The sequence below is a fragment of the Nymphaea colorata genome, chromosome 9 (genome assembly GCF_008831285.2).
Source record: "Nymphaea colorata isolate Beijing-Zhang1983 chromosome 9, ASM883128v2, whole genome shotgun sequence".
In the NCBI taxonomy this organism is placed as follows: Eukaryota; Viridiplantae; Streptophyta; class Magnoliopsida; order Nymphaeales; family Nymphaeaceae; genus Nymphaea; species Nymphaea colorata.
In genome coordinates, this window is record NC_045146.1 from 16,388,793 (window position 1) to 16,405,773 (window position 16,981).

At 39.1% G+C, this 16,981-nt stretch overlaps 2 protein-coding genes across 4 annotated transcripts; both read right to left on the reverse strand.

The window, feature by feature from the left end:
- Positions 1 to 385: 385 nt before the first annotated feature.
- LOC116261112 (uncharacterized) lies at positions 386 to 6,989 on the reverse strand. Of its 3 annotated transcripts, XM_031639727.2 has the most exons (7): positions 6,829 to 6,989; positions 6,431 to 6,537; positions 4,952 to 4,996; positions 4,415 to 4,491; positions 1,901 to 1,950; positions 1,463 to 1,605; positions 386 to 926 (listed from the first exon to the last, which is right to left on the reverse strand). In XM_031639727.2, exons 3-7 carry the CDS (start codon positions 4,969 to 4,971, stop codon positions 701 to 703), a joined length of 516 nt encoding a protein of 171 aa, XP_031495587.1. In that variant the 5' UTR covers positions 4,972 to 4,996; positions 6,431 to 6,537; positions 6,829 to 6,989; the 3' UTR covers positions 386 to 700. The 3 variants fall into 3 exon arrangements, with proteins under 3 accessions (XP_031495587.1, XP_031495588.1, XP_049935535.1); XM_031639728.2 differs by lacking the exon at positions 6,431 to 6,537 and having other exon boundaries at positions 6,829 to 6,988; XM_050079578.1 differs by lacking the exons at positions 4,952 to 4,996; positions 6,431 to 6,537; positions 6,829 to 6,989 and having other exon boundaries at positions 1,901 to 1,979; positions 4,415 to 4,485.
- Positions 6,990 to 9,102: 2,113 nt separating this feature from the next.
- On the reverse strand, positions 9,103 to 10,741 carry LOC116259988 (probable isoaspartyl peptidase/L-asparaginase 2). Its single transcript, XM_031638036.2, has 4 exons — positions 10,520 to 10,741; positions 10,181 to 10,414; positions 9,982 to 10,068; positions 9,103 to 9,858 (listed from the first exon to the last, which is right to left on the reverse strand). Exons 1-4 carry the CDS (start codon positions 10,679 to 10,681, stop codon positions 9,340 to 9,342), a joined length of 1,002 nt encoding a protein of 333 aa, XP_031493896.1. The 5' UTR covers positions 10,682 to 10,741; the 3' UTR covers positions 9,103 to 9,339.
- Positions 10,742 to 16,981: the final 6,240 nt, after the last annotated feature.

Here is a 16,981-nt window from a genome sequence, read left to right on the forward strand (position 1 = left end):
TAGTCCTGTCGAAGGGTTATTTTGCTAGCTCCACATCAGAAAAAGGATTGAAATGACGAGTCATTCACTAACCAAGCTGCTTTACATTAGAAACACAGTGCACTATAATGTTAGAATGGCTCGAGAAGTTTTTCCTCCAAAAGAATATCTTGCTTCCAGAACTCATGAACTCAAGCTACATTCAAACAGACCCTGACCCCGCCACGTTCCAAGCACAAGTACATGCTTGTACTATTCTCTACCAGATTTTCTGCAAAAAACAACAAAAACGAAGTAAAGATGCACGATTTATGCATCTTCGGACCCTTCTAGAGTACCTTCAATGAGGGCTCCAAACTGGAAAGACGGCACGGACCATCAAAGATTTAGCTGCACCTGCACCCACTTGAGTCGCATAAAGGGCACTTCATTCAACGAATTACTAAGATTGCTTTTGCAAGTGATCACATTTTTATAGATCATACCGAAAGGCATGCCGTCATAGACAATGGGGGACAAAGTGATTCAGACATCAACAAACACTAGAAAAAATAAAACTGCCTGGCATTGCTTTGTAATCAATTAAAAAACCATTACGTTGAACCAGCCAGACATCAAAACAAGACTTCTTTTGCCTTAATTTTGATCCCCATGCAGATAAGAGGGATGTAATTGGATGTGAAACCTGTGTGTGCAGAAAGGACATATTCAAGCCACCGAGTCACACAGTTCTTGATATTTCCATAGGTTGGATTTTCTTGAACTTTGAATGCTTTTTCTGATGCTTTCGATCACCAGATCTCTTAGTCCCATCTTTGGGTCGAATTGGCTGTGGATCTGCTTGTACACAGATTGTTGATTTCAAATGTTCTTGAATGGCAGACACTGGATCTGACTGGAATGCTGAATGATCTAAAACTGCTCTTAACTGCTTGGCTTCCTTCTCCCTGATGAAATCGAGTTTCATTAGTCCATAATCAAATTAAACACTTCCTATCATACAGAGAAAACCAAGAGCCAAATAAATGCTAATGAGTACAAGTAGTCAAATGATGATACACCAGTGAGAAAGCATGCATGCCAACAATGACAACACACATTGGAACTGCTTATGTCCTAGGACATCCAGTGTCCAGAAACATAAGAGAAAGTTGGATGTTTTCCTTCTTAATTGAAGCCTAAGTTTTACCAAGCGGCAACCAATTGTACAGTCCATTCAATAGAGTACCAATCAACATTCTCATCATACACAAATACATGTTGACATAAACACGTTCCCACAAGTATGAAGTGCTTTCTTAGATGAGCATTTTTTTTTTGCCCGAGACTTCTTAAAAACCTCCAAACATGCAGAGACATGCATGAACATTAACAGAAATAAAGAATGCCATATGTACTAAGTATTTTCATAGTGAATCCTGTCCATTTACCCTAATATGAACTGATCTTTGTAAGGCAGTAACTAAGAGGATAGATGACCTACACTAGCTTTTGCTTAGACTTGCATTTCAGCTTTGATGTGGTTGGAGTTGGCACTCGACTGCTAGATACCTCTGGAAGAAACTCAGCAAGAGCAGAAAGGTCATACGCTTTTTGGTTCCTCCGATGACCCCTATGCCGTTTTTTCTGAGCAATCAACAACAAAGAAATTATCACAGGAAATTATTTAACTGGCCAATGGTCTTAAACTGTGTGCTTAAATTGACAAAGAAACTCATGGAGAAGTGCAGGAAGTTATCAGGAAAATCATGCCCTGAAATACATGCCAAACCTATATATTAGACCTAAAAGTGAGACAACACTTTTACAAAATAACTTGACAAAGCACTAGCTCGAAACAAGACCATATGCCCAACAATGAGTTTTTGGAGATCACCTCCCATTCCACTCAGATACACAAGGTATAAACTAATCCCCTTACCTTCACAATTGCCTTGGCTGCACTTAAAGAAACGAAAGTATCTCTGATCTCTGAAATGAAGAATGACATTATGGTGACACTATAACAGAGTCAATTTACTTACAGTCTAGAGGGAAAAAGAGGAAAAAACAGGAACGAGAGAAAGCAAATCTCCATAGGAACAATGATCAAGCAAATTATTCAACAAAACAACTTTAAAAGGCTCTCATGCCTAAGTATGCACTATAGCTACAAAGCCCCTTTGATCTGTTTAAAATTTATACTGTAAATCAGTATGCACCAACTTTTCAAGAAATACAAAACTAAAACCTGCTCATAAACATCATAATAGGTGTCCACATAAACGATCCGTTTATCAGTTCATTAAAAAAGAATGTTTTATCTTCGCAATGACGTACAGATAAAAAGAATGTTTTATCTGATCCGTTTATCAGATCATCAGTTGCAAGAATAAGTTCACATCGAAAAACATTTTTCAAGTTCTCACATAGTCAGAAGGAAGACAGTGACGTCATTGAAGTTATGGTACTTTATGTGTACACCACTAAATCCCACACCACCACAAAACCAGAATGATGATCTGCAGCAAGCATATGTTTTACATAAGATACATGAGTATGTGGTTCAAATCCACTTACCCGAACCTTTGTGGGTGTACAGGGAATTGGGCGCACCTGAATCTGGTTCATGTCAGGTCCAGATCCAACCCACTTTGATAAACCTTTAAACACCTTGAAACCCTAGACCCCACAATGATCATTATTTTTCTGTTTTCTTACTCCATCTGCACCACTCTCTGCGCAACCTGCACCAGCCTCAGATTACTAGTAGCTGACTCCAGTGATGGACTGCTACAACCAGTTCGCAGCAAGGTATGCAATGTTTTTTCTTTTATACACTTCCCTTTCCCTTTTACTTTTATTAACTTAAATGTTGGGTCAAAGTTTTTTTTCTCCAACTATTTCTAATAGGAACAAGCTTTTTCTTTTTGTTGTCGTTCGCAAATTTTAGAGTTCAGATTAATTCACACACTTTTCTCAAATTTCCATTAGCGATATGTTGTGGCGTCCATGGAAATCTGATTTCTTGATCTAGTTAGCTCTTTTGGGTTGGTCTGATTTCTGCTGAATAAAAAATGTCAAGATTTGTGTATCAATCTAATGTGTTAGATTTAGTTTCTGCTGAACAGCATGCACAATAGATTTGCTAGGGCCTAGGCTATTAAAAGTTTGCATGGGAGCAATATGGGGCAGCTATTGTATCTGATGACTGGGCAAATATGTCCTTTCATTAATCTTCTTATGACTTTAAAAAAGTGAGCTAATTTTTTTTTAAAGCAATAGACGCTTCAGAAGAATATAGGGAGTGCAGACTACTTGAAAGGACCTTCTATCGACTTGATTAAAGAAGTGGGGGAAAAGAACATTGTCAAGATAAGTACAGATAATGGACCCGAATGCAAAGCAGCTGGTACTAGTACTGGACATGATCACCCTCACAATTTTTAGATACATAGTGTGACCCACAGTTTAAATTTGGTCCCACCATAGTAATAAAAAACGCATTTTTTTTGAAAAAAAAAACGATAAATAAGTTCGCCGTTTAAAAGTAAAAAAACATCAAAATGAAAAACGTGTTGTTTTAACGGTTTTTCCTTTTTTCCATTTTATTCATTTTTTCACGTTTTTTAGCACCGGACTTCTTTTTTATTTTCTAATTTTATTTTCTGCAAATATGTTTATTTTTTGTCATTTCTGTTATTAGTTTCTCGCTTATTTTATTCTTTCCTATTTTTTAGTTTTTAAATTTAAAAAAATCCATTTTTTTCCCATTTTTTTCAAGCTCACCACATTATACCCGAGAAAAACCTCACCGTTTAAAATGCAAGATAGTTTTTTGTGACTATTTATAGCAACTGCATCACAGAAACAGCATTTTATGTGTATCTCAAAAAACCCAATTCTGACTCCCAACAAAAAAGGGAGAAAAGATTGCCATAGTTTTTATAGTAATCAAGAAGCCATACACAAAGCAACAGAATCCTTTTAAGCAGGATTCAATTAGAAGCCACATCCATTTGTCATAAAAAAACCACATCAAACTTCAAAGATAATATAACAGGAGAATAAGTTTCTCACAGTCAGTGTCATTCAAGTAGAACGTGAAAGAATAGATAATCAAAGGGGCAATCATCAGAATATCTCAAGAGAAAAATTCTCATGGTGTGTCAAAACAAGCAGTCCTATTGGCAAAAGCATCAATAAGTTTTCTAAAGTTATCCTTCATTTGGCAGATAATGGTGAGACCTCCACTCTAGTAACAAATTCAGAGTCATTGCTTGAATCAAACAGATATCCTGCTAATGCAGAAGTTTCAAGTCCCATTTTGACGGGCATGGATACACCAACATGCTGGAGATGACAGCCATGTAATAATCATATTCAAATAGCAATTGTCAGAATACAGTGCAGAAGGTGCATCAAAGCAGAAATAAATTAAAATAATAGAACTTACTGTCCAAAAACTGAACTTTCTTTTCAAGCTTATGCTTAGCTTTTAGCAAGGGATCTTTTTTAGCACGAGACGATGAACTGCAGCAGCCAGAAACATAAATAAGTTAACCAGCAAAACAGGCAAATCTTCTGGAATTCTGAGAATTTTTTTTTATTCAATCTGAACTCTCTAATATCTCAAAGTCCAGTAATATGCTAATAATTCAGCAAGTTAATTAAATGTTTACAAAATAAACAGAATAAGATCAGTTAAGTGACATTGTCATCAATCCAAGTGAAGGCAACAATTGCGCCTCCAGTAACATCATGGATTAGCAGCCAGTACAACAACCATAAGCATGTTGACTTATGCAAGTCTATCAACAATTTAATAAATCACAAAAAATAAGTTTCAAGCAAGTGGAGTTAGTGTACCCACAGCCAGCTTCTACTTGAGCCCAATGGGATACAAGTCACACACACATCATGCATACACAGACACTCTAAGTCCGTGGGTGTGGGTGCAGGTAATTCACAGAATCACAATAAGTCAGCATACCTCTTGTTAACTGGAGCCATTGACGATCAAATTTGAAGTTTGCAGCTGGAGAAAAAAAGGGCGATAGATAATTATGTTCAGTTACACATTCATACGAACTCAGAATGCAATTAAAAATAGCAGATGACGAATGAGTCATCATCTTCCCATTTTAACTTCTGCAATTAGGTCAATTTGGATGTTCCCACTTGTTTTGAAAATCTGGATAGGTCATGTGACTAGCATGATCTAAAAACCCAATTCATCCAAATTTATGAGCAAGTGGATTTATTCAAGAATCAAGACTCCAACACCAATGTTGGGGTAACAACGACAAACCAGAAGATCATATGGAAGAAAAACATTGAAATATAAACAAATAAATAAATAGACATATATATATATATATATATATATATATATATATATGCATAAATTCTGAACTCACACCTATAACAAAATAAAAGGAAGATAGCAGGATCAACACACGAAAAACAAGGAGTAGAAAATTAGAAATTACATAATTTTCTGAATGTGATTTTTCAAATAAACCCAAAAAAGTCTAAGAAGAAACAGCTACACAAAAGAATTACCATTTTCCATAACATCATGAAATTTGTTAAATGCATACAGAAATTTCCAGTCATTAAGCCACAGCCATCAACTAAATATGAAATAAAAAAATACCATTCATCGACAAGTGTAACACAACCACTGAGCACATAGTTCTTGTATGTGTTCTGATTCAGCTTTGCCATGTAAGCGTTGTTGCTGGTCATCTAAATACAATATTAGATTGCAAATAATGGCAAATTAATAATGTTCCCATGTTCCAAGGATGATTGAAATCTTTTGTTCTAAAAATATGAAAAATTTTCAATGCCAATCATGCACACAGTCTCCTGAAACTAGTTGATAGTTGATACTAGTTGATAGTTGTTACACTGTTTGAATGGGCTAATTCAGCCCTAATTGGCCCCATATTCAATAAGATGTGAATGATTTTGCTATATGATCCATGTAGTTCATATCCATACATCTGATCCAAAAAAGCACAGAAACTGCAAGCATCGGCTTTACCAATGCATAAACGAATCTGTGCTTAATAGATGGATGATTGTTCATTGTCTACATAAAAAGGCGAGGGCAGTGAATAATGGAGTCTTTACTGCACGAGCATTAAATGAACAATGGAGTTGATAGCTTATAAGTTACTGCACACATCAAAAACAGAAATCATAAAACTAAGAACACAAAACAAATCAAGATAGAAGTTGCATCATTCTCATCACAGAACAAAAATATTGAAAAAGAATTTAAAGAAAAAATTCAGAACACAGGCAAGTAGATTATCTCCTGATTCTGGACGCTACCTATTAATATTATCAGAGGAAAAGAAAACATAAAATGATAATACACAGCCACCATCACGCGGATATTGGATCTATCAAAAGAATAGCTGGAATCAACTTATGCAAGTGACAAAAACGAAGAAGAGACCTTAGTCAGCCAAGGATTGCCTCCTCAAATCTAAGTGCCAAGCTTTTCTCCAGTTCAACAGTATCACATTTGACAGGAAAATGTCCAGTTCAAGGGATCTTCACGAGCTATACATTAAAAATGCTAGTTGTTGACAATAAGGCATGAAGCGAAAACTTAAAAACGATAAGAAAAAGTGATGACCGTTCAAATGGACATCCTGTTGACGATTCGAACTTTCATAGCGTGTATTGATTGGCCATCAAGATGGGTCTCTGAGCCCTCTACTTCCACTGCTGGGAAAAGAGGACTCAAAGCCCTTTATCATCATCGACCCAAAGCAAGAGGCAAGGAGAGAGAAAGAGGGAGGGAACAGCCGTAGAGAGAGAAAGAGAGAGGGGAGATGAGATATCCCTTACCCCTCACCGGCCGAGGGAGATGCGACGGCACCGGAGGAGGAGGAGCAGCCACCGTTGCTGAGCGACGGGGAGGAGGAACGCAGGTAGCGTCGAAGAGGAGGCACAGCCCAGGAGGCAGCCCTGGGTCCGACTATTTACTGGGAGCGGGGGCGTTTCGGGGTAAATCTGTTTCTGAGTTTCCGCGCCATCAAACTAGCGGGTGCCCTCCTTTTTTTAATATTTTTATTTTTTCTAATGTTTCTTTTTAAATTATTAAAGTCTTAGACAATAAACTGAATAAACAGCAAATTGAACAAAGAAAAAGAGCTCATGAACAAATTACACAGAAATCCGGAATTCAGAATCATAAACATGAAAACATAACTGAATATAATATAATGAAGTCGCGAAAAGAAATAATGTACAACGCACCTAAAGTGCAGGAAAATGAATAACGAAGGCACAAGATTTAGTGTTTTAGTAGCTTTCTTATGAAAGCATTTGACGAAAAGAACACTATATTATCAGCATACGTGTTTGTGGGATACCTGTCTAAAAACGCCACTAAAGAAACGTGACGTGGTTATGGATATTGCTTTGGACATAATTACATCATGTTTGTCTATAATAAGAATATGGTGTTCGAGAAACATGTGTCACAAAAATTTATCTATTTAAGAATGCAATATTCTTATCAAAGGGTTCAGATCTTGGGCAGCTTAGTATGTCGCTGGTAGGATTGAAGTTGGATCTGGGAAGACAAAAATGTGATCCCATATTAGAGGGATGGAGCCAGAAATTTTTTATGAGAGAAACCAAATTATGTTTTCAAAATTTTGACAATGACAAGAGTAAAAATATCATTTTTCAATATTTTTATATAGGATACATTAATTTTTTAAAATTAATATGAACATTTTTAATTATGGTTGTTTCTGGTAGTGGACAGAATCCAATTTCTAATGCATTTAATTAGCATAGAGATTTTTCCTTAATGGTACTTTCTCAGAACATTGAGTGTGAATCAAACCCATGTTTGAATTGAAACTGAGATACTGATGCAAGTTCTTCCCTTCTAAATCAAATAGATTCATATTTGAAAGAGGCTGACAATAAGTTGCAAGTTCTTCCCTTCAGAATCAAATAGATTCATATCTAAAAGAGGCTGACAATAAGTTGAAAGAGGCTAAGATCTTAAAATCCAGCTGGGTTTCTATTTTTTTCAACTTTAATATCTACCCTGCTATTTCTTTAGACTTGACTGCTCATATTATATGATTCTCATCCAGCCTAGCATATAAGGGTCTGATAGCTACTCATTTTCCATTTTATGTTTTATACTTATATCTATGTTTGCCCTCAAACAAAGTGTAAAACTGTCGTTTATTAATTTGACAGTTCCCACCACCCAATTCAGCAGTCATCCATTTAAGGATGGATTTGTCCACGTTTAAGAAAATGGATCATAGATTTATAAAAGTGAAAGCAAGAGTCGTCCAGAATATAGCTAAAAACATAGAACAGTTCATAGAAAAATTTTATAGACGACTCTGTTTGGAGGATGATTTGAAATCGATCTCACTTCCCAAACCGGCGGTAGATTTCATCTAAACAAACAAACATAGCGTTAGTTTAAAATGCAGCAGTTTGGGTTGATTCCTCGATGGTAAAAGAGAACCATATTAGTGACAAATGAATAAACAAAAAGTGCAAGACTCGATAATCGGCCCCACGCCCCTTAAAATAGAAGAGGACGAGATGAATATGAGGGTGGGTGTTGGGGTCAGGGCGGAGCCAGGATTTTTTTTAGGGTTGGGCAAAGACGATTTGCGAGCTGGGTCAGGATTGGACCAAGAGGAGCGACCAGTCAGACCAAACTAAAAAATTTCACCCGAGCCATGGCCTCGACAAACCCCCCATTCCCTCCACCCCTGGTTCGGGCCCAACACCCAAGATCCCTCCACTGATGAAATGAACAAGACAAGAAAGGCAGAAAGAAGAGAAGCTGCCAATCTTTCAAACTCTTAAAGGAGAATATTCAAACACGAGCAAGTATCTAGGCCCACTACGTCACAAACAACACAAGAGCAAGTATCTAACTACGCCACGTCTCTCTCTCTCTCTTGGATAAAAGATTTGAAGCCACCAACTATGAACAAGAAAAAGGCAAGTCCTAAACAGCAAGATGCAACTTGTGCACGTCTTTCCATCTTCCTTCGGACATGCACAACCAGGTTCATACCACACACACACACACACACACACTTAGCTATATAGAAAGATACAGACTAGCCATGATCATTAAGCAATGGTAGATAAATCTTCATTTAACATGCTCGAGCATGGAAGCACGGACGCATGCATAACTGGGTACACCAAATCCATAGAGAAGCGACTATGTACACACATCCATAGCTAGAGGATTAATTAGTGAAGCACTTGGCATCACAACCTAAGCAACTTATGAAAGGAAGAGCAGACGCGGCTGGTACTTCCAGAGCAGTCGGGACTCTGCGATTCGAGCTTTGGAAACTACCAAACGCCGACCTCGAAGATCCCATCTTCGTTAGCGCACCCCCTGAACATCCCCACACAGTTGAACCCAAAGGTGACGTCGCCATTGCTAGAAACCGCAATGAGGCCGCCCTTCCCCTCCTCCAGCCTCTCCCTGATGGCCCAGTCCACCGCTTCCTTGACCCCCATCCCTTTGTACTCCATGAGGGCCGACACGTCCCGCGCGAGCGTCGCCCGGATGATCGCCTCGCCCTCGCCCGTGGCCGACACCGCGCACAAGTCGGACGCGTAGGTGCCGGCACCAATGAGAGGCGAGTCCCCGATGCGGCCGTTCATCTTGTTCATGAGCCCGCCAGTCGACGTCGCCGCCGCGCACCTCCCCAGCACGTCCACCGCCACGCACCCGACGGTTTCCGGCGCGTAGACGGAGATCGGCAGCCCGTTCATCTGCAAAGCGTGCTCAATGGCTGACATCCCTCCGGTTCCTTCCTCGAAGCCGCAGGAATCGCGTCCTATGAGAGGTATCCGGTAATCAAACTGCCATGCCCAACAAATTTTTGTTCAGATTAATCAGTAGATGAAAACCATTACTTCCCAGAGTATTGACCAAACTGAGGAAAATGCAATATTTGAACTCATAGTCGTTTCCCATCTCCATACCACAATGCTATTGGCCTCCTTGGCCAACTTCAACATCTTTCGATTATCCTCTGTGATGAAGAACTCGTTGTCCACCACTTCCAACCCCTGCACCCACAGAAAATCCAGAAGGTGAGAGAGAAGCACAGACTTTACCTGATGAGAAGGCCTGTAATAACTAATAACCGTTGTCCAACACGGTTGGTTTCGAAAGTACTACCTGCTGCCGAGCGAACTCCTCGGCACCATCAAAGGCGAGGTAGGAGTGAGGGGACTTGTCCATGACAAGGCGTGCGAGGGAGATGGCGCTCTTCACGGTGGAGACGCCGGAGACGGCGCCGCACCGCCTCTTCTCCCCGTCCATGATGCTCGCCTCCATCTCCACCGTCCCTTTGGTCGTCAAGGCCGACCCTCTCCCCGCATTGAAGAATGGATTCGACTCCAGTTCTCTCACCTGCATTCACCACCAAATAATATTTACGATCATCGCAGGAATCAGAACAAGAAAGACTTCTTCCATGATGCCAATCCCAACGAGGGAGCAAGAGGGAGTTCTTACGACAAGCTCAACAACGTCGACGGCCGGAAGGGAGGATCGGAGGGCGGAGATGCCGAGACGGAGGCAATGAGAGAGGATTTGCTTGGCCTCCTCCTGACGATGGGGAGGAAGCCTCGGATCAACTCCGGCACCACCATGAACAGCGATCGCCCAACCTCCCATTCTCTTCTCTCTCTCTCTCTCTCTCTCCCTCTCCCTCCCTCGTTGTTGCGCCGTGGTGCGACCATTCCCTCTGCGTCCCGCCGCTTAAATAGCCGCCGGATCTCAAGCGCCCCACATTGCCAAATTTGAATTATCGAGTTGGATTCCACTTCTCCTTGTGCTCGCCACGTGTGGGAGCCTCCTTAGTTCCTCCATCTCCGGAAATTGAATTAAAAAATTTTCAGGAGATTAGGACAACTCAGGCCTTTGACTCCATAGGACGAACTTGCCCCCCCGTCAAACCGACGTGGAAATCTGCCACGGCAATTGTCGGTTGCCCACGTGAATAAATAGTGGGATAAGATAAAATGTCCATTTTAATTTTCCGATTTGGACAATTGGATGAAGCTCCTCTGGTGGTTGCCAGAAATAAAAACCATTGATAAAGAATAAGCACACATAATCCTACCGACCAAATCAGGCAAATAAAACAAATTTAACACTTAAAAAAAAACTTTAGAAAACATTTGTTAAATCAAAGGAAAGGTATATACGAAGTAAATATACCGTCTTTGTTACATAATAAGATCAGGGAAATGCCAACTTTGCGAAGTGGGAGATTACTTGGTTCGTTGGTGGAGCTAGGGGTGACGGAAGTGATGAAGAAGATGATAAGATTGTCAATTTGGCGATGATGATGATGAGGCGGTGAGATGGAGAGGAAGATCAAACAAACCAAGTGGAGATCGCGTGAATGGTTTTGTATCTGAGCGAGCGTCTGAAGTTTTTTTTTAGTATCTGTCATGGCTGGTTCCAAATTAGCAGCCAGCTTTTACCAAATTTTTAATTTAAGGGAATGGTTGGTGCTGATTTGGAGGAGGTGGTATCAGGGAATCACCGGAAGAATATGTTTTAGCATTCCGATGATTGTGTTTCCTGCTAATTGCTATATTTAAATACACACATATACCTATATATATATATATACTTGTTCGTACTTAATTGTTATATTTAAAAATAAACACACACTTGGTAGAGATTAAGTTAAAAAAAAAAAGTAACTCAGTTATATTTTCAAAAGATCAAAGTACTCTTCAAATGAAGAAACAAATGGGTTTTTTTAATTGAAGCATCTTACCTATGAATAGTTAGGTCTTCTGAAAATATAATTTGGAATGCGTGTATAATAAGCTGAACAGATGAATGGATAGAGGATTTCAGTTTATATATATATATATATAACAAAGATTAATGGCCATTTGGAGGTACCCGATCATTCACGTTGCATTGAGATGCGTGCATGATAAGCTGAATGACAAAATGCAAGTGTTTGATTTTTCCCATTGTATCCTTAGAAGAAGAGTTCTCTGGTCCTTACTAAATTTAATTCAAGTGACCGTCCGTTTGAATTTTCTTCAATTTGGAATGCTTAAGAATGTAAGCTTGAAAAGAAACAAGGTAAAAAATTTTAAATGTAGTTCAACTTTTGTAAGGAAAATTTATTAATGGTCTTATATTTGTCGGCTCATGAAAAAATATATTTTTATATTAAATCCTTGTGATTTATTTATAGGCATATAATTTAGTTATTTAAATTGCATTCATGTGGTTGGGTCCACGAAAAACAATTTTGGAAAAGTTGGAACGTCGATGTATGTGTTCATTATTTTTAATGTCCTAAAGTATGTCAGGATATAAAACAATGGGTCTACAAATTGCATCTCTATAGTTTTCGATTTTTTTTTTTTTAATGAAGAGAAATATTTATCATGGAGAATGAGTCGTTGTTGTTCCAAGGAAAGTGCGAAAGTTCCTCAAGATAGGGATGTGAATTACAAGTGGGATCTTGTCCGACCTGATCGGATCTAGCATAATCTAGTATCAAGTTGAGGTTCATAATTGGATTTAGAAGAGCTATGACATAAGCTAAAAACTACAGCTCTATGACAATAGAACTTTTATATGATCAAATTGAGAAATTATGGGCCGTTTGATAGACTGGAAAGTTTTTCAAGAACATGTTTTCTTGTGCACTCCCAAGGGAAATATTTCAGAAGTCTCAACTCGTTGAGACCTTTCCCCTTCTCTTAAAAATTTTCCCTTTCAAATGCTGAATGAGTGAAACTTGTCATGGACATTTCGTCCATGTTTGACATACAGAACTACAGATGGAAAACATCATAGCAGGTCTTTTATGTTATGGCATCTAACAAGGAACCATGTGTTATCGATAAGAAAGGCACACAGATCGGAAAAATTAGTTTACCAGAAAAAAGCCTGATACCTAAGTGCAGCCAAGCCAACTTTAATGGGCCCAGTCTGGTCAGGCCTTTTTCAGGTCCGATCTGAAATTTGACCCATTATGCAGCCAGCTGTCTATTCTTAACAGCGAAATTTATATGCATATGGCCTTGTTGCAGTGGCAGAGATACATGGAGCGCCCACACCAACCCATCGAAAGTTTCATAGAAGAAAACTGAAGCCAAACTATAGTTTCAAAATTTTAACAGGGGTAAAAATAAAATTTTTTAAATTTTGTATATACATTAAACTAATTTTTTAAAAATTTACATATAAATTTTTAAAGTTTTTTAAAAACTGAAAGCCCCCTTTCCCTTGGCCTCTGGTGACTCAGGCGCCTCAACCAAAATATATGGCTTTCCCACTGCCTAGTTGTTACCAACTTACCATAGTTTTATTGATCCACTGAAACTAAAAAAAATTCTGTCAAAGTAGATTCTTCAAGATTCATCATCTGCCAAAGCAGCCTTTTCCAGTTTGTAGCAGCTGAAGAATATTCACACTTTTCGGGCATACATCCATTTGTTCGCCAAAGACAAGAAAGCGGAGACATGGCGAATCCCTAAGAGGATTTGGCAAGTATGAAAAGTTCATATTTCTGATCCCTGTTCTTCTTCTTCATTTTCTTGGATTTACATGCTGGACAGCTGATAAAGATGTGAGAATGAGCTAAGGACCACAAATATTTCCACTTTAGTCAGTGGTTATGCACATGCATCACCAACTTGTGTTCTTTACAGTAAATTCTGCAACTTGAATCTATCGTTCTTTCGAAAAGTTTGGTAACATGAACACCATAAATTCTTACCAAGCGAACCCACCCATGGGACATGTCATTAACTACAAGCACTTCCAGGCTTCCCTTTGGAGTCCTTGGGAATACAAGCACATGTTTGTGTGTGTTTCTAAGTATATGTGTGTATCTGCACATGATCTAATACGAGGAATTACTACTCATAGAAACATAGTTTCTAAATATATGTGTATATGCGCATGATTCCTACTCATAGAAATTCAGTCAATCAAACCGTATATACCCTGAGGGGTGGTAGCATACTGAGCGGCAAAATGGTCCGGCTCCTTTAAGAACTCAGGTTTGAGTCTTAGACTGGTCACTGTCACGTCTCAGTGCGCTCTACTTCTGGACTGTTAAGGTCTCAAAGCATGCTCTCTGAAAACTCAAGAAAGCGGACACAAGGGAGGGGAGACAGTGGTCTCTCTTAGGGGCGGTGGAATGAATGATTTACCCTTAAAAAAAACAATTAAACAGTACATGTTAACAGAAATTGCCATTTTTTATATGCTACAATGACATCCAAACTTAACTTTGTGTTGAAAGCCCATTGTAGAAAGACTTGGGCCGGGGGCATGGTTGACACTCTTAAAAACTCTAATTTATGAAAACTTGGTTCCATGAAAACCAAGTTTCTTAAAAAACTTGCTTTTTATGTTTGGGTGACAACCCAATATAAATTTTTTGGTGAATAACCTAGACAAGAACCCGGTTATTCGATCTTCTTTCAAAAATCAAGTTTTTTCAAAACTGGGTTTTTCTCAAAATGTCATCTAAACACTCCAAAAACACCGTTCTACTTGTCATCAAATGCATCATAAACTGCAATATTTAGAACCAAAAAAAAATTGTGAGAGATCTCAATCGTCCAACCAAAGCATTTACATCCTAACTAAAGTATTTGGGATCGATTAGACTTGATTGAGACAGATACTGGAAATGTTTCTAATTCTCGATTGGTGGCTGACGTAGCCATGCCCATGGCCGCCACCGGTGCATTTCCAGGCAAGATGGCAATGAGAATCTTTTGGGACGTGTCCCAATCAAACATGTTGGCCACTAGAGAAGAACAATTTAGACTAAGGGAATCATGGTGTCGCCCTTCTTCTCACTCCCGGAGTTCCACCTGCCACGGAGCTTGGATTCTTATGAGATTCCAGCTCAAGACAACGACGTTCATGGAGAATCTTCTTTTCCAATATAATGAACAGGATATTCATTTTGAAAGAAGCCACCTAACTTTTAGCAAAAGAACAAACTATAAAGTCATGATCAAACGTCTTGAAAATCAAAAGAACAGAGTCATGACCAAACATTTAAGTAAAAGAAATTCAAATTTTAGTTACTTTAACAAAATGGGTGGAGGGATATAATCGCTGTCGAAGCAATTTTGGACTGTAGGTGGAATTAAACGTACCACATGATTTGACCGTCCATGGCGGATACCAAGTGGGATTCCATGAAAATACTTTGTTTATGTGTGTTTTGAACGGGTTCACATCGTTTTCAAGGGCACTGTTTTTACGAAAACCATGGTTTGCCAGGACGAACTGAATATCGCTCTGCACACTGAAACGATATTGCCGGCCCGTGCAGAGTTGGAAAAGAAAGTACTTATTAGTTAACTTTCGAACAAAGAATAAATCAATAAAAGCTTATATATAAGTATTTTAAAATATTTATCAACTAGTGCAACCGGGAGTCTCGTGGTGTCTGACATGCTAGTTACTCATATTCATCTACCGGTAATAAGGGTGACATTCGAGTTGAAGGGTGTATCGTGGAATCTTGTGTCTTGACGAACCGATTTGATGCCCGTACATGGGCACTTTAACCACAGAATTAGGAGACCAATGCCCGAGATCATGGTATCTGCACCAACTACCACGCAAGCCAGCACTGACTTTAGCAGGCCATTTTGGTGGACCTACGGCCCCACATTCCACTAATAAAAGAGCATGGTCCAGAGCCGTGTTGAATTAGGTTTTGTTCTCATTTTCAAGATTGTGGTTGCTCTAAACTCTTAGTGTAGAGAGACGGTCCATTCAATGGATTCGTTAACGGTCTGATTTCAAGTTTAATCAGTCTCTAAATTGATCTAGTGTTATGTAAGAAGCAAACACCCAAACAAAAGTAAATTGCTTGCGTACTCTCCGAATTGCATCTCATACAGTGTTGTTTTTCAATGTGTCGGTTAAATTTTTACCGCACGAAGTGGTGGAAAGCATACAATCGCTTGATGAGATATTCTCTGTTGGGAATATACGAAATAAAAAACGCAATAACAGGGATGAAGTTGCTTTCAATGCCCCTCCATTATCAGGGAACAAATGCACATGAAGCTTAGTGTGCCCATTCATTTAGATGACACTGGTTTCCAACATAGATCACAGAGTCTGATTCATCTTCATTGTGTCACTGGAACTTCTACCGCCCAATTAGGGTCCAGAAAGATTCGGACACAATAGGTCTCGATAATTGGCATATGACTCAGCAATTCGTTCAGCAAAATAATTTTTTAAAGTTATGGAGCACATCTAGTGGTGGGATCTCAAATCCCGAGAAACATAGCATAGCTGGTTGAGTTGGCGGAACAGTGAAAGTCCGGTCATGAGTTTGATTCCTATGGGCATTACTTTTCTAAACTACAAACAGAGGATGTGTTTTGCTTTAGTTGATGGGTGTCCCACTTACCACCCAAATCTTGAAGTAACTCGAAACCCTAAGAGCAAGAGGAAAGAACGTGGTTTCGACCTGTCATTGAATTGCGAGTGGTAGGATCTCATAAATGGCCACCCTCCAACTCATTTTGCATCAATCTACAAGCTTCAGGATTTAGAGGTTCAAGATATACAGCTTACGGATGGTTAATTAGTGCATCCCCTAAACAAGGAAGGAGAGCTCCTCCTTGAAATATAGGAATTTGGGATCTACCTTCTAGCTAAATGCAAACACAGTTTTTAAGGGGAAAGTAAAAAGGGTTTTGGGCCGCTACCAAGGTGGGATATGCATCGATTACCTGTACCACATGTTGGGCTGCTAGAAAGGTGGCGTGTTTGCAAACACACGTTGGGCTTTGGGCTTCTACCAAGGTGGCCTGCATGTCAAACCCATGATAGAAGGAAAGAAGAGGTCTTGTTAGTGTCAAGATCAGACGAGATAGCGATTTTAGACAATTTGGCTGTAAAGCGTTGTGAAATCCAAGTAATGATATATTTTCTTTAAGG

What these genes read in the sequence shown, in the direction of transcription:
- LOC116261112 (XM_031639727.2), bottom strand. Translation starts at nt 4,971, where the DNA reads ATGGCTCCAGTTAACAAGAG. An exon ending in CAGCCAAGGCAATTGTGAAG is followed by an intron (nt 1,606 to 1,900) that starts GTAAGGGGATTA and finishes TTGATTGCTCAG; the next exon opens with AAAAAACGGCATAGGGGTCA. An exon ending in AAGTCTAAGCAAAAGCTAGT is followed by an intron (nt 927 to 1,462) that starts GTAGGTCATCTA and finishes CGATTTCATCAG; the next exon opens with GGAGAAGGAAGCCAAGCAGT.
- LOC116259988 (XM_031638036.2), bottom strand. Translation starts at nt 10,681, where the DNA reads ATGGGAGGTTGGGCGATCGCTGTTCATGGTGGTGCCGGAGTTGATCCG. An exon ending in TCGACGTTGTTGAGCTTGTC is followed by an intron (nt 10,415 to 10,519) that starts GTAAGAACTCCC and finishes TGGTGAATGCAG; the next exon opens with GTGAGAGAACTGGAGTCGAA. An exon ending in AGGAGTTCGCTCGGCAGCAG is followed by an intron (nt 10,069 to 10,180) that starts GTAGTACTTTCG and finishes CTGTGGGTGCAG; the next exon opens with GGGTTGGAAGTGGTGGACAA.